Below are 27589 nucleotides of genomic sequence, written 5' to 3' on the forward strand. Positions count from 1 at the left end.
GAGATGGACTAGCAAAGATTGAAGCCAGGGAAACACAGAATGTGTTGTAAGGACAATTCTTATCCATGCAATTCAGATAAGCTGCCATTAGTGGAGAAAGAGAGTGATGATTCAGACAGAGTAGGTTCTGAAGCAGTTGTTGCAACTTATCACATGCTCAGTAACAAACTCTGCTACACGGTTATCAACTTTGCTCTTGGTTACAGCCTGACAAGGCCATTTGTTTGGTTGGACAGCTGGATTGTGTCCACATAGCAGGCTGTGCAAAGGTTACTGTTGCTGACAATAAAAGTAAATATCAGCTAAACCACATTTTACACAATCACAATACAGGCTTTTTTTCCTTTGTAGATTTGCCTCCTTGTCTAGGATATAGGGCGGAATTGTCCTCTGCTGCAAACACTTTCAAAAAGCTCTCACATAGGATGAAGCAAGAAATTGGGAATCCCAATCAATTCAAAAGAAAATTTAAAAAAATGTCTCAATCAGTCCTAAATTGAAGGAATATAAATTTTTGTTAGTTATATGGTAAGCTGATACCTTCATTGTAAAGCTGCATGACAAGTAGTAGTTTATAGTAAATAGGCGTCTTTGTTTACAAGAGTATACAAGTTAACTATTTTCTTTCAAAAACCACCAATGTAATCAAGTAAATATTAAGCTACAAACATGTAAGCAGCAGCTATTTAATATAAATAGGGAAGTAGCAGTTGCACTGAAAGTAGTAACTCTCCATTTTACTAGGTGAAATTTATGGGCATAAGAATATAGTATTAAGTTGTATCGCATAGTTCAATGTTAATGCAGCATAGAGATTAAATTTTTATGATTCACTTGTCTTTTTTTAATGTATGCCTGAAGCTTCTCTCTTGATGGAATCTACAGAACAGAATGAGTGAGTAAGTTAATGCAGTGTTGCTATATGACTGAATGACTTCCATAGATAGTCTTGCCTCTGTTGAGGTAAGTTGTACTTGTGATGGGACTGAAATATGATGTGCTAGCTGGGGTGCATAGGACAGGTCTTGCACTTGAGAGAGGGATACGGCAAATGTGGCATGGGGGGGGGGGGGGTTCAAATCACATAAGAATGGTCTAGGATATTTCACTGACTAGGAATGGTGGGAAGGATGTCCCATATTTCAGGTAACAATGAAAGGAAGTCAAAGTATTGGTGGAAATGTTAAAAATGCAACATTCAAAAGTGTTGACTTACCACTTCTGTAGGGCGGAAGTATTTTGGATTAACTTTCACTCTTATAACACCAGTGTCCTTCTCGCGGCCTACTTCATTTTCTCCTTTTCCTTCCCAAACAATTTCTTTACCAACATGATTGAAAGCAGCTTCTACAAATTCTCTGACACTGTGTGTCTCCCCAGTAGCAATTACATAGTCCTCAGGTTCATTTTGTTGTAACATAAGCCACATAGCCTGTAAAAAGGGTCAAACACAGAAATATAATGAACTGTGTAAAAATGAAAGACTATTAACACACTTCTTAAATCAATACAAGTTCCTCTCATTACAAAGAGTTGCAACAAATCAGTAAGATTTAAGTCAAATGCATCCTACAAACTCAAGGAAAATTTGTATACTATTACAGCACCCATTAGACACATTTTAAATTTTTGCAACAATTCTCAGTAGGTATATATGGCAACTGGGAGGAAGGAACTATAAGGAAGAGGAAACACAACCAACTTGCACACTGGATGAGAAGAGATTGTTTACCGATGGGTGCTGTGGAACGAATGGCGAACAGAGGAAGAAGATACAAGATGGTGGATAGTATAAGGATAGAAAGCAATTATGAGAAAACTAAGAGGGTAGCAAATGACAGGACTGCAAGGAGAGCTGCATGTGAAGACCCACCCTAGGGCAGAAGACTGATGGTGATCTGGCAACTAACTGTAAAGCTTACCTCCACATAATCTTTCGCATGGCCCCAATCTCTCTTTGAATCAAGATTTCCCAGTTCAACACACTCCATCTGCCCAAGATGAATTTTTGCAACTGAACGTGTAATTTTTCTTGTCACAAAATTTTCACCTCTTCTCGGGCTCTCATGATTGAACAATATGCCATTACATGCAAACATTTTATAAGCTTCCCTGTAGTTCACAACAATCCAGTAGCCATACAGCTTAGCACATGCTGGGAACATAAGATGACATCAGCTGACATTGTTGAGCTAAGGATTTACATCAAATATCACACTAGAAATTGTGGAAAACACAAACCACTCTAGAACTTACCATATGGAGATCTAGGATAAAAAGGTGTTGTTTCTTTTTGTGGAATTTCATGTACCTTTCCATACAGTTCTGAAGTTGAAGCCTGATAAAACCTGACAGCCTTTTCTAACCCACATGTCCGGATTGCATCAAGAAGACGCAATGTTCCTAAAGCATCAACTTCAGCTGTGTACTCACTCAGATCAAATGAGACCTGGAGAAAAAAAAACAAGTCTGTAAGCTCATTAAAAAAGCACATACATGTTCTCAATTCACAACACACAGTTTGTATTAGTAAAGTACCTTCACATGACTCTGTGCAGCTAGGTTATAGATTTCACTTGGTCTCACAGAACTAATTATTTTCACAAGGCAACTGCTATCAGTCATATCTCCATAATGTAATTTCATTTTTCCTTGTTTGTGAGATTTTGGATCCGCATACAAATGTTGTATTCGGGCAGTATTGAATGTACTTGCCCGACGAATAATCCCATGTACTTCATAATTCTTGGCAAGCAGAAATTCAGCAAGGTATGACCCATCCTACAAATAAAACAATCCTTAATAACTATGAATAAAATGGAATATGAAGAGCATCAGAATTTTATATAATAATAAGGGATCACAAATACAGGGTGACCTGGAGGAATTCAGTATTCAGGGATATGAAATGTTTTTGCAAACTGCAAATATGATATTACATTAGCTGCATGGTTTATTAGAGACACATGAAAATTTGTGCCGGACCAGGATCTGAACCCAGATTTCCCACTTATTGTGAAGAGTTGTCTTAATCATTTTGATTATTCGTGCACACTTTTTAACTGGTCCAAGCTTCCATGTGTCATAGTATCTACATTCCACAATGCTCTCCTGCACTAGGAGAGAGAATGTTTTTCTTGTCAGTAAGCCTTGCTTTTGCATGAAATACAGTTAGTGCAGTATCTGTATTTAACAGTGCAGGTCTAGTTCAATGCATGTCTGAAGGACATTTGAATCGAACTATACAGACACTGCACTAACTGTACTCACGGATATGACAGAAACAACTGAGTGAAGCAAAAAAGGCTACTAATCATAGCCTCTAAAATGCATACCTTAGGAACTATGAGAACTACCACATCTTCAGTTCTGTGAAACCTCTCGTACTTCAAGCTCTTTGCTTTCCATATTTTGGGCAGAGATAGTAAGGTACAAACCAAGAAAACATGGGCTCTAAAATGGATATGTTAAGAGTTGTCAGCACTTGTTCAGTAGAAGAGGTGTGCTTCACAGTAGCAAAGATGAACAAGTGCTCTGAGCTCGTAAGATGATATGCATTTTTGAGTTGATGTTTATTGGCCTTTTCTGCTTTGATTGATCTTTCCTGTCTTACCTCTGAATATTGACCACAATTCATGGGACACCCTGTATAATCTCTAATAAATACACCACCTGATCGAAAGTATCCAGACACTCATTTTTGGACATACCATTTGCCTTTATGATAGTTTGAACTCTGCTGATGGAACTGTCAAGGAGGTGTCTCAATGCCTTTGGGGGCATGCAGACCATTCTTCCTCAAGAGCCAAAGCCAGAGAATGTAGTGCTGTTGGGCACTGGGATCTGGAGCAAAGTAGACATTCTTACTTACCTGTGTTCCATTGCATTCAGATCAGGACACTGGGCAGGCCAATCAATTCAAGAATGTTATTCTCTGCGAACCATTGCCTCACAGATGCTGTTTTATGACAAGGTGCATTTACAAGCTGATACAAACAAACATCATCTCTGAACTTTTACTCAGTGGTAAACAATACACAGTGCTGCAAAATGTGTTCCTATCCTTCCACATTTTGCATCCTTAAGTACAGTAAGGGGGTCACACCCTACCCACAAAAAGCACCCTCATACCATAACACTACCTCAATCTTATCTCACTGGCAGCACTACATGTTATGCAAGTCAAAATTCTCCACGCAAACACCAACTCCAAATCCTTCCATTGGATTGCCATATGGTACAGCATGATTCATCACTTCAGACCACTCATTTCCGATGATCCTCTGTTCAGTGGCACTGCTCTTTACACTTCCTAAGTAACGCTTAGGACTGACTACAGAAATGTGTGGCTTATTAGAAGCTGGTAGAGTATTATCGTACACCATTCTTTTTAATTCCCTATGCACAGTCACTATACTATCTGCACTGCTGGTAATACTTTGGACCTCATGAATGATTCATTCTCTTGATTTCATGTGATTTTTTACAACCATCCCTCACAATGCACAACAGGACCTCCCCATCAGTATGTAAGATCTATCTGGTCTTGGTTTAGCTGTGGTTGTTCCTTTGTGCTTCCATGACACAATTATATCACCAAAAGTCAACTTGGATAGTTTTAGAAGGATTGAAATGCCCCTGATGGATTTGATACTCATGTAACGTCCAGTCACTGAGCTCTCCTGACCAACATATTCTGCTGTTACTGCTTCTCTACTGACAACACAATACCCCCTGCCTCCTTTTACACTGCCAGGTTCAGCTTTCATAACATCTTGAGGTCAATTCCCCATTGCACAATTGTGTCTTGACACTTTCGATCAGATTGAGTATAAACTAAATATTTTCTTTTAGTAGTGGCTTATGCAGCATAATTTACTTTTGTAATGGCTACAGCAGACATCATCCCTTCCTCCAACTTAATAATCAAGCGAAAACTTGAATCAAAAATTATGAAATATAACAACTATTCACTGAGATCCAGAATGGGCTATAATTATTGTATTACAATGCAGCTTTGTAGATGTGCTAATGCATTAATGCAGAACAGATTTATGCTGGAAAACAAATTAGTTTCAATTTGGCCACCAGGTGCAGATCTGGCACTGTACACTGCTTGTTTGATGGTATGACATCCACAGTCATTTTACAAGCCATAATCTGTGTGAACAGTACATGTGCCAACAAGAGAGACCACGTGCTGTTGGTGAAACTGTTTTATGTGAACTGCAGCAATTGCAGCACTACATTGAGAGAGAATCTCCAGCTGAAAGGTCTGAGGAGAGACCCAATGCCTCAAATGGGTTAAAGAAGATTATAATGAAATTTGAAAACACAAGTGAGCTTGGTGTGGCACCTGGAAGAGGAAGATGTCCTATCCTGCTGGAAGTTATTGACGAGGTTGCTGTTGCTGTAACTGGCCATGCAGCATGTAGCCTGGGTAGTGCTAGTGCTTGTGCAGTGGTCACAAGATTTGTTCACCCCATGATCAACAGTACGGAAATTTTTTGAGTTCCATATTACACCGGTACCCATACAAGATCCAAACAAACTGAAACCTCATGATCAGTAGCAATACTCTTAAATTTGCTCTTTGGTTTTGGCACAGATCAGAGTTGATAACATGTGGCTGGGCAACATTCTGCAGAATGACCAGCCACATTTTACTCTGTAGGATGCAGTGCATACATAGAACTGCCAAATCTGAGGTATTGTCAAACCACGTGTTAAGCAAGAAGAGCCACTGCACTCACCATATGTCACTGTCCTTCTTTGAAGACATTACACCAACAGGGCCGGTCATTATACCATAATGTCTGCATGTCATTGGGACCTTCTTGTATAGCATGTCATTCCCGCTTTGGAAGAGTGCAGCTCTGTGGAAACCACTATTTTCATGCAACACCTCATGTTGCTCACCCACTGAAAGATCTGCTTAATGCCACCTTCCATAAAAACGTTATGTCCAGAGATTTTTTAGATGCATGGCCTCCCAGATCACCTGATCTCAATCCATGTGACTTTTGGTTCTGGGGATAGCTAAAAGAACATGTTTACCAGGCCAGTATACAGGAAAATGTTGCTTGGATTCCACCAGAACTGCTGTGAGCAACAGTCGATCACATCATTTTATGAATGCAGCATTTCACTGATATCTCTGGTGCTCATATTGAACAAATTGTATAAGCAGTGGTTAATAATGAAATCAACATTTTGCCTTTCTCACTGCCTTCTACCTATGTCTTGTTCCTAATCCATTACATTTGGAAACATTTCTGTACGTCTGTCCCGCATTCACAATGCCATATCTGCAGCTGGTGTCCAAAACTGGAATTATTTTTTCCAGCATAAATCTGTTCTGCTTTAACACAGAATACCTATGAAGTTTCACTGTCATGTGATGATCATATCCCATACTGAGCCTCTGTGAGTAGCTCCACCTCAATTATAACCAACCGGTACGAGAAAAAACATAAATTTATGTGACTGCTATTAGTACAAACTAAATTAGAAATAAGCTACAACCAAATCTTCACAAGGCATTATTAGGCATCAGAAAATCAAAGATTAGAACCCTTAATTTTTGAATAGATTGCCCATCAGCTATAATGATTCTTTTCACTTTAAAACATCTCATATCATATATATATTACATCCTTAACATTTTTCTTTGCATACTAGAAATAAATCTCTTTTTATATTGCATAAAACCTGAGGAGATGTACACAAAGGCAAGCTGCATATAAAGAACTACCTGAATGCTGTTTGCAGTGTGAGTCATCAGCAACTGACTCATAGATGGGCCTACTACCCAGTAGTGCACAGTTTTCACTTTCACTTTAATGAAAATACCAATGCTTCCTGATTATACTCCACAAGAAATCAGAAGTATTGAAAAGTTATTGTGATGTTTGATCAATTAATCACTGCCCACAAGTCAGAAATTGGTGAAAACTGGACCCAAGGTTCACAAACGTTAGTTGATCGTATTCTAACTATGCTTCATAGTCAGTAGGTTGCAGATCAGTTAATCAGAGAGGTAAAAGGGTGGATTCAAGCATTCTCATGACTGTGGTGTGTTCTTAAAACATTTTGGTGACATCATGGTGCACTGTTGTACTGAGGGTACAAGCTGACTGCAGCATAACACACAAGACGGTAAAAAAAAATGGAATAACAATGCCGTGGGCGGAGCTTGTGTAGTATGCATTTCTGCTGCTAGGGGTGAATAGCGAAACTCACCCCCAGTTCAGTGCCACTTGTGTTGTTGACCTGGCTTATGGTGTTCATCTATAGTGACTGTTATTGCTAGGGCTGTTTTGTTCTTGTTTTGTTTTTATGATGGCAGATTTAAGTGAACAACAGGCAGCTGTGAAATTTTCTTTTCTATTCGGTAAAAATGCTGCTGCAACTATTTTAATGTTGAAAATACCTTACCAAGATGACACTATGGGAAAAACTCAAGTGTACAGTGGTTTGCTCGCTATAAAAATGGCGACATGTCAACTGATGACAAACATCATTCTGGACATCCATCAACTGCCTGAATCGACAAACATATTGAAAAAAATTCAAGAGCTTGTGCTCACAGACCATCAACAGAAAATTGACCAACTGCCAGAGATTGTACAACAGTGTTCGTCAAAAAATACCCAATTGGTGCCAGACAGGAGAGCAGTTCTTCCACCATGACAATGCACCTGTACACACAGCCATCTCTGTTTGACAGTTTTTAGCTAAAAATAGCACAGTTCCGCCGCCCCGTGCACCTCACTCACTTGAACTGGCTCCGTGCGACTTTTTCTTATTTCCGCACATCAAAGGGAGCATGAAAGGACACCGATTTGACAACACTGAAGAAGTCAAGAAAAAAACAAGGATGGAGCTGTCAGCCATCTCTAAAGATGGCTACAAAAAAAAGTTTCAAGCAGTGGGATAAATGTATTAATTGTAATGGAGAGTATTTTGAAGGGGATAAGGTTGTGTGTTTGTTTTGTTTTAGTGCACAAAAACAACTAGTGTCATACATGCCCATGTCAAAATTGTAAAACATGAAGACAAAGAGAGGAATTAAAAATGACTACATGCCAATCACAATCGGCGGAAGAGAAGGCAGCTAAAAACAGGGAGATGGAGAAAGGTCTATAAAATACACCATACAGAAACGGAGGTCCAGAACAAGAAAATAAATGGCCTTCGCCATATTGCTACGATGGATAAAAAGTACAACGCGGTCAACAGCCTATGTGTCGTTCGCTAAAACTGCCGATAACTCAGACGGCAAACACAAATGGGAATGTAACTGATTAAAAAAATGGCATCCCATAAGGAAATAGTGGACAGTCAAAAGTTGGGTGCAATGTGCACGAAGTAGTGGGGGAGCACCACTCAACAAGTGGCAATGGCTAAAGAGACTGTGCCCAATACACAACCTAGTTAAAATGATCTCCCCATGCCCAGAGGGTTGAGAGGAGGTAATCCAAGCTGCTGGGAGAGGCCTAATAACCCGGAGCTTGTTCCCACAAAGGGAGGACCAGTGGTGATACCAAAGTGACACCACCTGCTGACAGACAGCAACATGGAGATCATTGGAGGGAATATAAGAACTAGTGGACTGAGGTATGAGGACTGCAGCCTTGGTAGCAACATCAATGGCCTCGTTTCCTGTCAAACTAACGTGACCGTGACCAGGAACCTACATAAATATCACAGTGGTTCCATCAAGAGTGAGCAAGTGACATCTTTCCTGGACCCATTGCACTAAGGAATGAATGAAGTGCAGCACACAGAGGCTTTGAAAGGTGCTGAGAGAGTCTGAGAGAAGATGACACAATTGAAAAGCCCATGCCACCAGATGTACTGCATGGCCTGATACAGAGCGAAGAGCTCTGCTGTAAATACTGAGCAGTTTTCTGGAAGCCAATACAAAAAATGTTGGCACCAATGAGGAAGGCACACCCAACACCATGGTCAGTCTGCAAGCCATTGGTGTACACAAAGTTTATCGCGAAATTCCATGTGAAGGTCATGAAAGTGAAAGCAATAGAGAAAGGCTAGAGTAGGGTCCTTAGGAAGTGAATGGAGGCCAACATTAACACAGGCCACTGAACAAAGCCAAGGTGGTGCAGAGTGCGTGAAGTTAAGCTGCCGGAGCAAGAGCCAAAAGCGAACTCCAGGAGGTAACAGAGCAGAGGGATGTGCCCCATACTGGCGATCAAAGGAGTCATTGAAGAAGGAGGCATAGGATGGGTGGCCACACGTGGCAGACGGCATGCATATCTGCTGAGGAGAGAGTCATGGCAGTAGGACAGAGGTAGTTCGGCAGCTTCTGCAACAAATTCTCAACCGAGCTAGTGTAAAAGGTGCTAGCAGCCAAACGGATGCCACCAAGGTGGATAGTATTGAGAAGGCGTAAGAGGGACTGAAGTGCAGATGCATAAACAAAACATCCATAGTCGAGTTTTGAACAGACAAGGAACCAGTACAAATGGAAGAGGGTGGTTCGACCTGCACCGCGGGAAGTACCATTGAGGACATGTGGGACACTGAGGGACAGCATACAGCGCTCTGCCAGGTAAGACGTGGGAGGACCAAGAAATTTTCCTATCGAGCATGAGCTCCATAAATTTCAGTTTCAACAAACAAAAGAGCGACAGGACCAAGATGTAAGGACAGTGGAAGAAACAAATTGCGCCACCAGAAATTTATACAAACAGTTTTGTCAGTGGAAAAATGACAGCCATTGTCAATGCTCCCTGAGTAGCTGGAGAGAGGCCATTAGAGGGTTAATGGCAATAGCACAGAGGACGATGCTCAGGTCGCAACCATGAGGCATACCGTTTTCCTAGATAAAGGTGTCCAACAAGGCAGATCTCACATGCTCCATGAAAACTCGGTCTTTTAAAAATTCTTGAAGGAAGCAGGGCAGGCAGCCATGGAAGCTCCACTTGTGGAGAGTATCGAGAATACCAGTCCTTCGGCAGGTGTAGTAGGCTCTCTCCAAATCGAAAAATGCAGCCACAGTCTGGGATTTCCACAGAAAACCATTCATGACAAGGGTGGACAAAGTGATAAGGTTTTCAACTGCAGAATGGAGCACTCGAAATCCACACTGTGCAGTAGTTAGTAAATTGCAAGACTCAAGCCACCATACCAAATGGGCATGAATAAAACAGTCCATCACCTTGCAAACACAGCTGGTAAGAGCAATGGGGCGGTAACTAGAAGGAAAGTGTTTGTCCTTACCAGGCTTAGGTATGGGTATGACAGTGGCTTCACACCAGCATCTGGAAAACAGGCCCTCTGCCCAGAAGTGGTTGTAGCTATTAAAAAGAAAGTGCTTGCTCACAAGAGAAAGGTGCTGTAACATCTGAATGTGAGCACTGTATGTCCCTGGGGTGGAGGATCGGGACGAAGTGAGAGCCTGATCTAGCTCCCTCATAGTAAAGGCAGCATTGTAGCACTCGTGGTTCTATTCCGAGAAGAGAAGGGTATTGCCGAGCCTCCTCCAGTTGTTTCCGATGGAGGAAGGTAGGGTGATAGTATGAGGAGCTCAAAATCTCCACAAAATGCCACCCCAAGGTGTTGTAGATAGCAATAGGGTCTGCAACTGTCAGGGCAGAAATTGGGAAATGGATTTTGGTCCCAGAGAGCTGTCGGATGTTGGCCCACATGATGGAAAAAGCAGTGGAACTGTTAAAAGATCTAGTGCATGAAAGGCAGCTAGCTTTTTTGCTATCCTGAAGAATGTGATGACACTGCGCACGCATCTGTTTATAATGAATGCAGTTTGCCATCATAGGATGATGGTTAAAAATGCGGAGAGCATGTCTCCGCACGGGATTTGTGTCACGGCATGCCTCAGTCCACCAAGGGACCAGTACAGCACGGTAAAGAGGAATTACAAGGAATGGAAGAGTATGTGGCAGTAAGGATAACATTTGTAAGATATTCCACCTAGTCATCACAACTGGGAAAATGTTCGCTGAAGGTCGCCAGGGAGAGTAAAGCCTCCAGTCAGCCTTAGTAAGCTGCCATTTGGGTGTGTATGGATGATTTGAGGCGAGGGGCATTCAACATTAAGGTCATCAGTGCCCTGGCAAGAAGGCAGCAAGCCAATCTCATGGGTGGGGATGAATGCTGTCCCCACATGTGGAGCAGTTGGTAATGTAGTAAAGTCTGCCATCCTTCCCCACCAATTTAGGGATGTGGCCTGACAGTTCACAAATTTCATCACTCTTTTAACATTGGAATCAGTATCTGCAAGAGTGATGGGCAAATCTCAACTGAGACTGAGGTCCACTCTAATATCAATATATATATGACACACGTTGCCAAAATATGCTGAACTGAAAATGACACACCACAAACTTCACAAAGTGTGGCATTCTCCCAATGAAGGAGGAAGCCATGTGTTAAGGGGCTATGTCCAATGCAGAACCTCCATCCAGCAGTGAGACTGACAAAGTCCGCCATGCCTATGTGGTCAATTTGAGCGGCCGCAGTTTGTTTTCTGTCACCTACAACCATTCAGTCTCACACTGACGCATGATGCGTCTGTCAGAAAATGAGATGATGGTGTGCAACAGGATGGGACATTGATGGACAGCATCACACCGACATGCTTCCTTGGTGGCTTTGTCAGCCATGCTATTTCCCTGTATCCCAATGTGGCTAGGTACCCAGTGAAAGATCACCACGTTGCCATGGTGTTTGAGCCGCTGTAAGGAGTCAGGGTTGAGCTGAATCATCTGGCCTACTGGATACACTTGGTGGTGTGCTTGCAGTGCACTACACGAATCAGAACAGGCAAGATACCTTGTACAGTGATGTTTCTGAATCCTCTACAGTGCCATCATAATGCCATGTAATTCCGCATCATAACTTGTAAATTGTTCAGGAAGATGATGATGGTCATGATGATGGTTTGTGGGGCACTCAACATTGTGGTCACCAGTGCCAATACAAGTTCCCAATCTTTCCAGTTCAAAGTGTTCCAGAAGACACACTGTAAAAGAATTATCAGGGAAAAAGCAGAACAACTGAGGACATTCTCTTGCAGGGATCCATCTGTGTAAGCAATGATAAAACTGTGGTATGTACTTAAAATGGACAAAAACAAAGTTGTAAAAACATAATCTGGAGTACAAGTTTTCTTGTACTGTGTCAAGCTTAAAATCACTTTGGGCCTCTGAAGACACCAAGGCTGTATATTTTGATGCCTGATAGATCCGGATCCTCAAGACAGCCTGTAGCAAATATCCCATATGGCTTGGTCACATGGGACTGATCCAAAGGTGGGTTGAACCACTGCATTAAATGCCAATGACTGAGGTGATGCTGAGATTTTCAGTGCCTTATGAGCCAAAAGGATATGTCACTGAATCCAGAGTGGTGGTTCACCAGCCTCTGAAGACAGACTTGGAATTGGGCTGGCCTGAAACACTCCAGTCGATATCCAAATGCCCTCATGGTGGACAGCGTCTACCATCTCTAAGTACATTAAGGCTGATCCATAGACCACACTACCATAATCTATGCATGATTGAACAAATGCTCTGTAAAACTGCAGGGGGTTGGGCCTGTCAGCTCCCCATGTTTTTCTGCTAAGGCATTTCAAAATATTCAATGACGGGAAGCCCTTTGTTCATAGGTATTTCAGGTGTGGGAACCAAGTCAATTTTGAGGTAAATAATAAACACAAAAAAATGGACAGTTTCTCGAAAACGTAAAATATTGTCCTCCATTGTGAGCACTCATTGGTTAAAACTTTGACAAGCACAGCTGAAATTGACACATGTAGTCTTCTCGGGTGAGAACCAAAAACCAATTGTCCTGGCCCAGGTTTCCAGCCTCCTAATGGTCAGCTGTAGCTGCCTTGTCGCCGTTCTAAGATCAGAGGAAGAGTAGAAGATTGCGAGACATTGCCAATGTGACATCGAAAATGTCAGCCCTTAAGAAAGGACTGGATAAGAAGTGGCAGTCATCGACATAGTCCCCATTCATGAAGCTGGCAATGGATGTTGTACCTCCAAGTAGTGTCATATGCTTTTATGAGGTCAAAAAACACACAAGCCGAATGGTTTCAGCATTAGAAGGACTCCTGCATCACCAACTCCAGTAGAATTAAGTTGTCAAGGGTGGAACAGTAGCACCTGAAACTGCACTGGGAGTGGCACATAGGTAATCTCGTGATTCAAGCAGCCAAACGAGGCGGCAGCTGATCATGCGTTCAAGAGTCTTCCACGTACAACTGGTAAGGGCTACACTCCAGTAACTGTTAGTGGTGATACAGTCCTTGCCTGGTTTCCAGAATGGAATTAATATTGCCTCCTTCCAAGTCACGCGATATGGTCCATAAAACCAGATCTGATTGAAACAAAAGAGGAGCTGTCCTTTTGCTTCAGGGCACAGATGATGAAGCATAGCATAATGGATCTCATTGGGTCCTGGAGCAATGTCTCTGGCTGCAGAAAAAAGCTGATTCCAGCTCCCACATAGCGAATGCAAGCTTGTATAGTTTCTCATTATGCGAGAAGAAATTGAACTTTCTCATCTCGGCAGTCCTACGGAACACCTCAAAAGCAGGAGTTTGTCTGGATGATGTAGTGACAGTAAAAAAGTGTTCAGCTAAAATCTGAACCATGTGTTCTGTCGTGTCCATCAAGACCCCATTACTTGACAAGGTCGTAAGGTGACTTGTGCAGCCCTTGCCTGAAATCCATCTTATTAAGTCAGAAACTTGCACAGTGGAAGTGGGCCGATTAATGGAAGACGTGAATTCCTTCCGGGAAGCCCTCTCCCATTCTTTTATCACTCACCTCGCATGTGCTCTCACAGATCTGAAGGCTTGAAGATTTTCTGTAGCTGGACAGTGTTTGAAGTTCGTAGAGCTGTTGTCTGGCCATGCCAATCGACAGTTGTCATTCCATCAAGGTACAGGCCATTGTCTGAAGTGGTTTCTAGACTGGGAGATGGACTCTGCAGCAGCCTGTTGGATCTCACAAGTGATATGGGCCTCCGTCTCCTGTGCACAAACCTTTTGTTCAAAAATAGCCTACCAACTGTACTTCAACCAATCTGCGCTTTGTAACATCCACTTGCGTGATCTCCTGTTGGCCACTGTCCTAGTTGGCAGATGGATCCACACTAGGAAGTGGTCACTAGAATGTGAATCTGTAGCCATGTTCCACTGAGCTGAGTCTGCAGTAGCTGGGGAACAAAAATGAAGGTCGGTGGCTGAAAAAGACCCTGTACCTGTGAAAAAGTGTGTCACCCAACCCGCGTTCAGAAGGCAGATATTCCCAGAATGGATGAGTCGCTCAATCATCCAACACCTGGACGAAGTGGTAGTGGAGCCTCACAGAACATTGTGTGCATTGAAGTCCCCCCACAAGGAGGAATTGGCGTGGGAGCGCCCAGACGAGTTCTGTCAGAACGTCTGCATCCTCATTAGGTGGAAGATACAAAGAACACCGTGTGATATTAAAGAGTGCTAGAACTTTCATGGCAACTGCTTGTGTGGTCATGGTAAGAGGGACACGAGAGGAGTGGAATCTGTCAACAATGGAAACAGCCAACAAGAGCATGTGCTCGTACTTGAATCTGTGGTCGGAGTTTGTGTGGAGGCATCACTTTTGGCAATTGACGTCTTAAGGACTGATGCAAAAGAAGTAGTAAAAACTGGAGGTTGCATAGCTTTGAAAGGTTTTGTAGTTTCACCATAGGGTATGCATCTCTTGACTTCCAAATCCTGAATTTTCCTTTCTTCATCGTAAACTGCACACTTTCTACCCCACACTGGTAATCCCCAGAGCAGTTTACACATTTCGGAGGAAGTGTACAAGCACTGCCTGATTCATGAGCTGAGCCTCCACAATTGCCACACGTAGCCCTCCCATTAGATCTCATAGTGGTACAGCCAAATCTTTGACATTTGAGAAGCATCACATTGGGTTAGGAACAAATGGACAAACCTTAAGATGGATATAGCCTGCAAGGATATGTTCAGGTAATTTCGGAGTACTAAACGTTAGAATAAATGTTGCCAATTTTTCCAATTTGCCACTGACTCTCCTCATATAGTTCTGCACTTCCATGATGGCCATATTTTTCCATCCTTCGCATAACTCTGCAGGTTCCACCTCCATTATATCGGAGCAAGTACTAAAGTTAAGGGTGTTATGCAACTCAGCCTCGACTGGGTAGTCACCTAAGGCCTCACATCCCAAAAGCTTATGATGTTTGGTTTGAATCAGCAATTTCAACTACAAGCATTCCATTACGAAGTAGTTTGACACTTTTTAGAGGTCCAGCAATACCTTTCAAAGCCTTGTGAATATAGAAAGGTGAGAACTTCTCAAAGGTTCCCCCTGTTCTCTTGATTACAATGAAAGTGTTATGGCGCGCTAATGCCCTGTTACTATGATTCTGAGACTTCTTTTCGGGAGGACTGAACAACTGAGGTCTCTTTGATGAGTGGGTTTAGGTACTACCTGACAGTACACCCGTCCTGTCAAGAGTAGTAGTTTGATGAGACCATTCTATAGGGATCCTATGAGACACTAGGGACACCTCGGTCGACCCAGGCAGAGCCCTGCATGCCTGAGCAAGCCTTATACAACTAGGGTGTGGCAGGTGCCCCAGAGGTTGCCGGCTAGAGACAGTTTTACCTCAACAGCCATTCACATCATCATCACGTAGCACACCTTGAGATTGAGGAGTTTTTTTTATAGAGATGTGTACCTTCCTCGTGGTCCAGGTGGTGAATCCAAGGCCCCCATCCTCCGAAACACTCAACATTCCACTGCTGCACTGCACGGTAGTCACTGAAGGATGGCCAGAGCTTACAGTGACAGAGGGCTGGCGGCACCTACCAGTCCCCATCTCAGGAGCCTGTCGCCAAGCCCATACTCGGCAAATGAGTGGTGAGCCCCTGAGGAGGAGGAGGAGGAGGAGGAGGAGGGGGGGAGGGGGGAAATGGGGGGATGAAGGTGGGGTAGGAGTCAGCAAATGGATAGCACACACAGGAAATGGTGGCTCGAGTATGTGTCAGAGAGAACAGTCCACTCAAGACAATGGGCAAGCTTGGCAGTGCAGAAGGATAGGCCCACATGGGAACAGATGGGTGTGGAGACAAAGGAATGTGGGTGCTCCTACATTAAAGCAGAAGAGGTTAAGTTGATTAAGAAGGTCAGCCAAGAGGGCACCTCTCGGACAGGTTTGAGAGAACCCCAAAGGGGAAGGGGAAGATTGTTTGGCAAACAAGTTGAAAATATATAGCTTTCAAAAAATTACTCTTTTTTTTTTTTTTTTTTTTTTTTTTTGATAACAAGACAATGTGGAGTTGCCAGCCGCAGCCACTCATTCGAGTCTCTGCCAGTATACCTGCTTCCTACACCAAGTCCGTCCACCAGACTTGTTGCCACTGTGTAGCATGCCTGCCAGTCCATTACAACAGCAGCCAGACTGCTGCCAGGAGGAAGTGGGTCAGACCCAGGACACAGCAGCCATCTTCTGATAATGCTGTGGGTGGCTTTCTCGCCACTCACCTTGGTCAGCTGGGTGCGATCATTCATCAAAGAGGGGCTGCCTCTGCAAGATTCCAGTACGTGCCACTAACATTAGTGCTGTGTTTCAAGGAACACAGACATGGGCCCAGCGCAGAGTGCAGGCATCAGCAAAGCAGGGTACCAGGACTTGTTGCAGACAGCTGGATGGACACTAGCCACTAACTGACGGGCTACGGGCCCATTCCTGAGAGGGTACGGCTGTGAACATGCAGTAGCCATCAGAAAGATCGCGGGAGGCCCACATCGGCACGGCACGTCACAGACGGTAATTGCCGCAAGTAGAGTCCCGTCCACCAGAGGGCACGCGAGAATTCGGACGCGACCTCTGCCGACGGAACAACAACAACAACTCAGGCAGCAAGGGCCATGCCCAGTCAGTTCACATCGGGCACGCCTAGGACACAGTCACGGTCTACACTAAGTGAAGTGCGACGTAAAACGTGATCAGTGTTACCACAGGACATCTCCCCACCACACTGCAGAACAATGTATTATTTGTTTAGTTAACACAGTCATGATCATATGTAAGTTGTTACTTTACCTGTGGATGAGCGGTTTCGATCTACAACAGAGATCATCAGATGTACATTATTTGGTGGTAGTAGGAATCCCTGGCTCTACTGAGAACGGCTTTCATAAATGTACAAGCCATACTTTCACAAGAAGATACCAAGACGTTAGTGCAAGAAATAAAACACAAAATATTGATGATTACTTAAATAGACAGAGGACACTGCCTAACGTAGCACTGTCCGTGCAGGCGAGAAGGTTTGTGTGCTCCGGATCTGGAGGGCTATGCCAGCAGTAGCGTAACTACCAGCAGGGTCACCCAAACCGGACAGGCCAAAGGGGAGGAGCCAGACAAAGTGTGTCCCACAATGACCTATCGCTCCCCTTTCCTATCCCAAACCTGTGCTCACCATTTCCTTTTCCTGTCATTCCCTGGTATTCATACAAAAGGGCAGAAAGACCTCTATAGGCATGGAAAAGCCAATCTTTCTACGGCAGAAAATCCCGAATGAAAAATCCTGGTACTCCTGGTTGGGGGTTGGCGGTGGGCTACCAATCCGCCCAGGAAAAAATAATCACTGGTACGAACATCACAGAACGGCCTCGGATAGGACTGACCTCTGTAAAAGAACCTAAGCAAGAACAAGGACTATGGAACGAAATACAACTAGGGACCTGGAATGTCACAAGCCTATTCCAGCCTGCAGCAGCAAAATGCGTAGTAAAGGAAGCAGATAAGTATCAAGTAGATCTACTGGCTCTGCAAGAGACAAGGTGGGCAGAAACCACAGCTACAGATATGGAAAATTATGTCATATTCCATGGAGCCTCACAAGCAAGCCACTCACTAGGAACTGGTTCTGTAGTGAAGAAATCACTTTGTACCACTCTCATAACCCCAGAATCTCATTCCTAACCATAGACACAGGAAAACACAAACTCACATATATAAATTGTTATTCCCCAACCGAAGAAAGCGATGACATCAAAGATGATGTTTTCTACGAGGGATTAGAAATGGTTTTAGACAATGTACCAAGTGAACATTACAAAATTATCCTCGGAGATTTTAATGCGAAAATAGGGAAAGAAGCAGCCTTCATGGGGACCATTGGAAAGCACAGTTTACATAATGTGAGCAGTGATAACGGCACTAGGCTGGTTAGCTTTGTGACTGCAAAAGGCTTGTTTATCACTAGTACTGATTTCGACAGGAAGGGAATATATAAAGAAACCTGGGTGTCTCCAGATGGGAAGACAGTGAATCAAATTGACCACCTACTTGTAGAGATGAGAATAAAGAAGAGGATACAAAATGTCAAAACGGCAAGAGGTGCGGAATGTGGATCAAACCACTTCCTTGTGAGGAGAAGGATGAAAACAATATGGAGAGCCAGGAAGTGCGAAAGAACGCAAAGAGTCACTTAATACAACCAGGAGAGTCTGATTAAAGATAATATAAGAAGAACTTATCAAGATAGCACTGACAAACCGTTTTGAGGCTTTGAATGAAGAGGAAGGAGATACTGTGGTAGATCATAACTGGAAGGTGATTGCAGAGACCATTAAAGAAACAGCCCAAGAAGTAATCCCAAAGCAAACTAAGGGAAAAAGAGTGTGGTTCGATGAGGAGTTGAGGAAGCTATCAGGGAGAGACAACAAGCCAAACTACTGTGAATACAAAGTAATATGCTGGAAGAAGGAAAATCAAAGTTCAAAGAAATACAGCGGCAGACACAAGGTCACATTGAGGGAAGCAAAGAGAAAATATGTAAAAAGCATAATGGAGGAAGCTCAATAAGACTTCCATGGAAATAGGTATAAAGAGCTTTATAGAAAAGTGAAAATTTTAAAGAAGGTACATACCATCATCACAAATTCATAAAAGATGCCAGCAGAAGAATGTTAACAGAAGATCAAAAAATTGGGAGAAGATGGGTGGAATACTTCAGAGAATTACTAAACTCTGATGAACCGACCACACTACTAGAGTTTGATGACCCAGTAACAGTGGACCCTGAATATCCTTCACCCACCATTGAAAAGATAAGGAACCAGATTAAAAACCTTAAGAATGGTAAAAGTCCAGGAGAGGATGGAATTCCCACTGAACTTCTCAACTAAAGCTATGATCGTGTAAGACATTAATAACATTCTCAAACCTGGAGCACTCGAAAACAAGACCTTAACTGACTGCTTACATTTGAAAGGAAGGTCCTCAGGAAAATATTTGGACCAGTCCAATATCAGCCTACTGGAGAATGGAGAAGACGCCTTAACACAGAATTAGAATAGCTGTACAAGGAGCCTAATATCTTAGGAGTGATGAGAAGCGAAAGACTGCAATGGACTGGACATTTAGTTAGAATGGAGGCAACAAGGTGACCTAAAATTGCAATGGACCGTATCCCATCAGGCAGCAGACCAGTGGGAAGACCTAGAAAGAGGTGGATTGATGGAGTGAAAGAACACTTGTTGCAGCTGGGAGTCACGGAAAACTGGAGACAGATAGCAGAAGACAGAGACAGATGGTGCACAGTCCACTGGGCCTGATCGCATGAATGATGACTTAAATAGAACAGGCATTACTCATATGCTACTAAAACTGGGTGGTAGTCGCACAGAGGGCAGACATTATGCCGTCACACAGATGGCTAGATTCTACGCATAGATTGGTGATACTGTGGGTGGACAATCTCCACATACATCAAGGTCAAGAGATTGGAGAGAGAGTTAAATGCACAAAAGATCCATGGAAGTGACAAGGATGGAGGGGTTGGTGAGTTTGCAGCACTATAATATGACTTTGGTGAGACAATGTGCATAACAGTGCAATGTACTGTCAACTTGTGTGCACTTCGTGACTGATGGAAAAAAATATGCAACAAAAATGGACACACATGTTAAGCGACAGATGCTGCAGCTGACAATAGTTACGTACTTGTAACCAAGGAACATTCCTTTAATTGATGTAACTGTATCTGTGACTTTAAGATGGTCATTTGACTTAAGCTGGTTGTTGATAAATAAATACACATTGCAGAAGCTTTTGGTGGTTTCATGATACCATTCTTTAAATAAAAAAATTGATCTTGTATAAACTATTGGGGAGTCATTAGCCAAGTTATACCAGCCGGACACGGGATGCAGATAACATCTTTGATTCACAGAGGTTCTTCATCCTACCTTGGCTCCAACCAACACAATCACAGTCATTTTTTGTATCACTGCTTCTCCTTGAAGAAAAAGGAGTCATATTTTTAGAAGATTTTAGTGGTAGTTGCCATTTCTAAGAAATAAGTAGATTCTCTCAATAATGATTGCATCAGAAATCAGATTCTGGAATACTGATCTCCAGCACACAATGAATCTAGCAATTACTGTCTCTTTTCCCTCTGATTTTTTCTTCTGAAGGAATAATTTGCTTATGAAGTTTTAGATACTTCAAAATAAAATCAATAGCAAAAATAGAACTTCAATAATGCATTAATTCAAAAGAATATTCTGTAAGAACATGTATGGATTTCTAATTACTTTGTGGTCTCTGCCTTTGATAGTGACTTCGCTCTAGTGGACTGTACACATCTCAGTAGATGGTTGGGGTGGCTGTTTCACAATGTGCATCTTGCACTCAGCTGTCACACCAATGAGCACTACTACAAAATATGACGACATTCCAATTTCATGACTCACTGAACTATTCTATTTACCCTAGCGATGAGGGTGCTTTCATTTTCAAACAGCATCTCATTAATGTACACTGTAACAATGGCTGCTCAACTTCAATGTAAACATATTTCTTTTCTGTTTTGTCATGCCTAGCTAATATTGAGTGAATTGTCAGTGGGCAATAAACTGCTTCACATGTGAATGAGTAAAGCTTCACCAAAAGACAGGAAATCGTTAATGGAAAATAATATGGTTAAATAGACAGTATTTACATTGTTCACTATGTCTGTGGTTTTTTTATGTTTGATTTGGGTGATTCTGCGGCAGTAATGATGCCGGGGCTGACCGATTGAGCCACCACATCAATGGCACCCAGAAGAGTGATGCTGTGGCGTTGAAGTCACCCAATAACAGAAAAGGTGGCGGCAATTGGGCTATCAGCGCAGCCAGGACATGCTGCGGGACATCACCATCTGGTGGAAGATAGAGACTGCAGACAGTAACAGCCTGAGGCATCCACACCCGAACAGCGATAGCCTCTAAAGCTATTAGTAGAGGGACAGACTCACTGTAAAGGGAGTCAAGGACATAGATGCAGACACCACCAGATACCCACTCATAAGCTGCCCGGTTCTTATAATAACCCCAATAGCCACGGAGGGCAGGGGTTCGCATCGCCGGAAACCAAGTTTCCTGAAGAGCAATGCAGGGGAAAGGGTGAAGGCTGAGAAGTTGCCGGAGTTCAGCAAGATGGTGGAAAAAACCGCTGCAGTTCCACTGGAGGATGACATTGTCCATGGCCGAGAAAGGCGTGAAGGGACCGAGGAGGCAGATTACGCCACTGGGTCACCTGCTGCCACCAATTGAGTACCTGTGCAAGTGACATCCATTGTGTCTGAGAGTCCAGCGAGATCTAGGTCCTCAGCAGACGCCTGAATCTCTACCTCACCCTCAGAGCTTGTAGGTTGTAGTGGTGTGGATGCCACTGCAACTTCCTTCTTCTTAGAGGTCTTCTTGTTGGACTTTTCTCACTTCTCCTTGGGTTTCACTGGCTGGGAGGGCTTCACTGATTCAGTCTCCAGGATGGAGGAGGATCATGAATCCCTACGATCAGCTGCTTGTGGGCACTTATGCCACTGCCGAGCGTCATCCTTCCCACTTGTGGAAACCTGGAAAGGGAGGGACTCAAGGGACCCCGTGCGAGAGAGAGGAGCCGAAGAAGTTGGACGCTTCTCCAGCTTAGAAGCGGGGATAGACGACCCCGATGGGTGCTGGGGCGGGGGGGGGGGGGGGGGGGGGGAGTGTTGCTCACGATTAGGTGGCGCAGGAGCAACAGGGTGGGTAGTGCCCCCCACGGGCAAGGGGGCATGTGGAGTTGTACGGCTCGGTGAGCCGACTGGAATTCGCTGAACTGATGGGGCTATCATGGCTGTCGTAGTGGTGCCATAAGAGGAAGTCATTCGCACAGGATGGAGTCTTTCATATTTCCTCTTAGCCTCAGTATAGGTCAGTCGGTCCAGGGTCTTATATTCCATGATTTTCCACTCTTTCTGTAAGATCCAGCAGTTTGGCGAGCAAGGGGAATGATGCTCTCTGCAGTTGACACAGATGGAAGGCGGAGCACATGGAGTATTGGGATGTGATGGGCATCCACAATGTCGACATGTGAGGCTGGAAGTACAGCGGGAATACATATGGCCGAACTTCCAGCACTTAAAGCACCACATCGGGGCAGGGATATAGGGCTTGACATCACAGTGGTAGACCATCATGTTGACCTTCTCCGGTAATGTATCACCCTCGAAGGCCAAGATGAAAGCACCGGTGGCAATCTGATTATCCTTCGGACCCCGATGAACGCGCCGGATGAAATGAACACCTTGACACTCTAAATTGGCATGCAGCTCGTCATCAGACTGCAAAAGACGGTCCCTATGGAAAATAATACCCTGGACCATATTTAAACCCCTATGGGGTGTGATGGTAACAAACATCCCCCAACTTGTCACAAGCAAGTAACCTTCGTGACTGGGCAGAGGATGCCGTTTTTATCAATACTGACCCAGAGCCCATTTTGGACAAGCCCTCCACCTTCTCAAACTTGTCCTCTAAATGCTCTATGAAGAACTGAGGCTTCGTTGACACGAAAGACTCTAATCAGCTCTCGGACAAACTAGGAACTGGGGCAAATAAGTGTCACTGCCACGATGTGGCCAGGGAGGGTAACAATTTGGGATTGTATTTCTGAGTGTTGAATTGAACCCAAGAACTCTTAGGGACTGCTGGCGGCTGGCCACCAGCAAGAGATAATGTACCACACTTCATTTTGGGTCATCTGCCCTGATGCCACCCACTCCAACCAAGGGTCCTTCCCACAGGTGCCACACAGCCTCAGCAAGGGCCACCTGGCAGGAGTCCCGATGCCCCAGGGAGATAGGCATCTACTCCTTAGCATACGTGGGGAGTTGATGGCACAGGCATCAGCAGAGCGATCCCTGTGTTGTCAGGGGGCTACAACCAACAGGGTACATGGCAGCCTCACCACAACAGACTGGCTACTGTGCTGGATATTAGGTGGCAAGTGATCCATGGTCATCGTCAGTGCAGAAAGCAACACTGCAGAGTGCATGGCGGAAATCACACCCAGGAATGTATCCTCACCCAAGAGATGGAGAGCGAGCGGGACTGCAATGCAAAGATGAATGAGCTGGCTAAAGGTCTCAACGTGTGATGGACACAATGCACCAGGTAAGGTGCCCTTCCCCAGTTGGCTCGCTCTTTGGAATAATTTTGAAATATGGTGGTCAAACCCAAGAGGGGACCCTCACATAAGGGCCGAAATGTTTGAGACTCCTTTTAGTCACCTCTTACAACAGGCAGGAATACCACGGGCCTATTCTTACCCCCGAACCCACAGGGGGTTACGAATATGTGGTGCATGGTCTCTGTGTCGAGCAGTGATTCCCTCGAGTGTTTCATGTATCATGCATCAACGAGTACTACAATTAGTTGATGCATACTTTGTGTGGTAAGCTTTTGTGTGTATGTATCACGCATCAACGACTACTACAGTTAGTTGACGCATACTTTGTGTGGTAAGCTTTTGTGTGTATCAATAAAACATCTTTGTAACAGAAGGAAGGTTTTTCAATTACAGAGAAAGAAACAAAGGTAAGCAAGGTCTTTGCTTAACATGATTTACACAAGATTGTTGCGTTAGCTAAAGCTATGAACCCATTCTAGGCAATTAAAATGCATACTACTAAACATTGTTGTCAAAGCAGGTACATAAGATCTCCAAATGCTGTATGATCAAAGTGTCCCAAACTCACCCATCTCAAACAGCTATTAAAATGCTTAATGTGAAAAAGCAAAATGGAAAAGTCAGTGTACGCAAAAGTAAAGACAATGGCTTATGTGCGCCATCCCATACTTCATCTGAAAGACTAGCCACGTTTATCAGCTGCGAAACAGAAAGATCTGCTGGCAATGTTGCCATTTCTTCCTCAACAGCATAGGGAGTTCTACACTAAACTTTGCAACATTGATCCCAAGAATGGAGTTGTATGAGAAACAGAAGTCAATATTTAGAGATTTTTTCCTTGAATTTAATTTTGTTATTCGCTTGTACAAATTTAAACGATATGAGAAAGATTTTTACTGTCTACACTTCAAGTAGTTAAGACATTACTGCTGTATTTCTGAATGTGTATTATCACATATAAAATGTAGTTCCTCAGTATTCATTCCTATTTCCAGAAAGCATCAACTTCATTATTCCTGCATGTTGATTTGGGCTCTCTGGACTCCAGTGAGCATACTGTGTTGCTTAGTGTAATGACATTCACCTTTCAATTTAGTGCGTGGGACAGTTTCTGGTTGGTTGGTTGATTTGGTGGAAGGGACCAAACAGCAAGGTCATCAATCCCACTGGGTTAGGGATGGATGGGGAGGGAAGTCGGCTGTGCCCTTTCAAAGGAACCGTCCCGGCATTTGCCTGAAGCGATTAAGGAAAATCAGAGAAATCCTAAATCAGGATGGCTGGATGCAGGTTTGAACTGTTGTCCTCCCAAATGCAAGTCCAGTGTGCTAAAATAGTTTCTGGTCTAGTGAACAATATGGCCCCACTTCGAAGTGTGATGTAAGGTACATAGATTGTATCTGTAATGTTAGCATTTGTACACTCTACTTGTATTAAATAAATGCCGTCGTGCGTTTTGCTATAATAGGTTGTTGAATTCATTTGTGTGTCCTGGATTGGTTTCTGGTTTTTACTAGACCAATAAAGTTGTAAGTGGAGATAGTGTGCCACTGAGAAAAATGACATGAATCATTTTGTATATCAAATCTACACAGGTCTTGTGGAGAGCCATATAAAATCGTTTGTTCAAATTTGATAGTGGTCTCCCTGTCATGAAAGACTGTTATGTAGCATAGCACACGATCTAAGTCATGCAGGAAGTTTCCAATATAATTGTGAGTTGGTGATACCAATGAATGTAACTACAATATAAAGGTTGTGGTAATAGTTTGATCTATAACGCAGCCCAAGGTATACATTCATTTAATGCACTTTTTGTTGTAAATAACTAAAATTGTGATACACATGCACAATAAATTCATAAAATATTTATTACATAGTAGAGAATCTTTCACAAATTTTTATTTGTCCATTTGAATGGCTGATTTCTAATTTGTGCTTTTTCCACCCAAAGCCCAAGTCTCAGAATTTTATGAAACAGCCATTTCTAACACAGAGGAAAATGCTGACCAGAATGCCCCCTTGATGCAGGAAAATTTGTATCAGGTTTCTAATTCTTATGTGTAACTTTTAACTATTCTCTCATAACTACCACTGACATCACGAGCTTCATTTGCCATCAGATCCATCAAGTCACCATCTGTAACCTTAGACAGGAGCCCTCGCAGGAATCTATCATACATAGCCGCCAGATAAAATCTGTCATCACTATTTTGAACAAAACATTACTCCGTCCTGTTCTCCATTCTCAACTGGGTATGAAAATGGGTATGGTGGCATAATAACTTTAGTTTTCATTTTATTGTAATGAAGTGTATTACCTATATCATAATGGCCAACATGATGTAAGAAAACTAGGGAACATTTTAGTCACTGATGCATGTGAAAGATTTAGTTTCAGCTTAAGTTAAGAGAGGAAAGTCACAAACTCAGTGATAGTGTGTCAAGGATACAAATATGATTGCAGACATTTAACTCTCAAGACATCATGATAACTAATAAAAACCTAATTCTGAAGGGTCTCCAATTTGATGTACGAGCAACCTGATGCAAGAAAAGTAGCCATCTGAAGCACAGGGAACCCAGTCAGTTGGTTGCTTGAGAAAGAAAGTGTTTTAATGCCTTTAGCAATTATGAAAAGGGTAGATTGCTACTCACCATAAACATAACATGTTGATTTGCAGACAGGCACACTGAGCTTTTGGCCAAGGCCATCTTCAGGAAAGAAAGGAACAAAACAGCGCGCGCACGCGCACATGCACAAGCAGGCACACCTCATGCACACATGACTGCTATCTCCACCCAACTGTTGTGCGTATGCGTGCATGTGGGTGTTTTGACTTTATGGGAGCTCAAAGCCAAGGTTATCGGCAATCAGTGCCCAGACATATTGTAAAAGAAATGAATGTGGATCAAATCACTAAAATTGTTGCACACATTGGGATGGAACCTACAGAACGATACTCATGCACACACTGCCAACTCACTCACACAATCACGTTCTCACATGCCTTAAGACAATGGAGAAAGGGTGAAAGGTGCTATTCCAGCAATTAAAACACAAGTAAAATGACAGAGGAGCTTAAACAAGAGCATTGGCAAATGTGACTAGCTGACCACTTACCAAAAAAAACACTGGTGAGCCAGTCACCCTGGCAGCAAATTAAGATCATCTCCCTAAAATCTAGGGAAAAATGTTGGACAATTCACAAAACTTCAAAACTCTTACCACATTCATTGGGAAGTCACTTAAAACAGAGTGTAGGTCTGCTGACAAATCTGCTGTTATCCTCTGGTCTGAAAATGACACAGGGATGCAGTTACCCATATGCCATAAGCACCACACACTGAGGCATCCTCTCACCAGAGCAAGCAAGAAGCCACGCATCATAGGGCTGTAGCCTATGTGAAAATAAGTAAGGCGGACCTTGTCCCATCGACGTGGTTTGAAGGAGGTATGCCACAACCGTGTTGTGTGCTTTACTAGACAGAGCTTATTGTCTGTCACTTCCAGCCACTCATCTTCCCATTGACACATGACTCTGCACATCAACAGTGAGGAGACAGCATGCAGGAGGACAGCACCCTGAACTAACTGAGGTTTGTGACTCACCTCTTCGGATGCTACATCTGCACCTTTCATTCCCTGCAATATCCATGTGCCCTGGCATCTACACACACACACACACACACACACACACACACACCTGCAGAAACTGAAAAACCTGTCTTTGAAGCCCACTCCTCAAACTTTTGCAATGTAAGTTAGAACTTGCGAGCCACTGTTGCAACACTGGACGAGGAACAGAAAACAGCAAATCAGCCACAAATAAGGAGCATCGTTCAGGACTCTGTACCACACATGTAATACTTTTTATGGTTATGGCAATGACTGTAACCTTTACAACACTGCTCTGATGGACACCACTCTCCTGCACAAAATGATGTGACAATGCGTCAACAATGAAGAATCTAAAAAACTGCTTACACAAAAAGACCATATGAAGACGGAGAGGTGGCCACTAAAGTCCCACTGATAGAGCTGCAAGAGAGTACTGAGTCTCCAAATGGTATTGTA

At 43.3% G+C, this 27589-nt stretch overlaps 1 protein-coding gene across 2 annotated transcripts in view; it reads right to left on the minus strand.

Annotated features, from left to right (window-relative positions):
* LOC124599029 (GDP-mannose 4,6 dehydratase) overlaps positions 1–27589 on the minus strand; it is a 75921-nt gene that overhangs the window by 41848 nt on the left and 6484 nt on the right. For both annotated transcript variants that reach the window (XM_047136043.1, XM_047136044.1), the window contains exons 2-5: positions 2539–2781; positions 2257–2449; positions 1923–2155; positions 1217–1432 (exon numbers count right to left, since the gene is read on the minus strand). In XM_047136043.1, coding sequence (XP_046991999.1) covers positions 1217–1432; positions 1923–2155; positions 2257–2449; positions 2539–2781 — 885 coding nt within the window. The remainder of the gene's footprint in view (positions 1–1216; positions 1433–1922; positions 2156–2256; positions 2450–2538; positions 2782–27589) is intronic.

This window comes from Schistocerca americana, chromosome 1 (genome assembly GCF_021461395.2).
Source record: "Schistocerca americana isolate TAMUIC-IGC-003095 chromosome 1, iqSchAmer2.1, whole genome shotgun sequence".
Taxonomy (NCBI): Eukaryota; Metazoa; Arthropoda; class Insecta; order Orthoptera; family Acrididae; genus Schistocerca; species Schistocerca americana.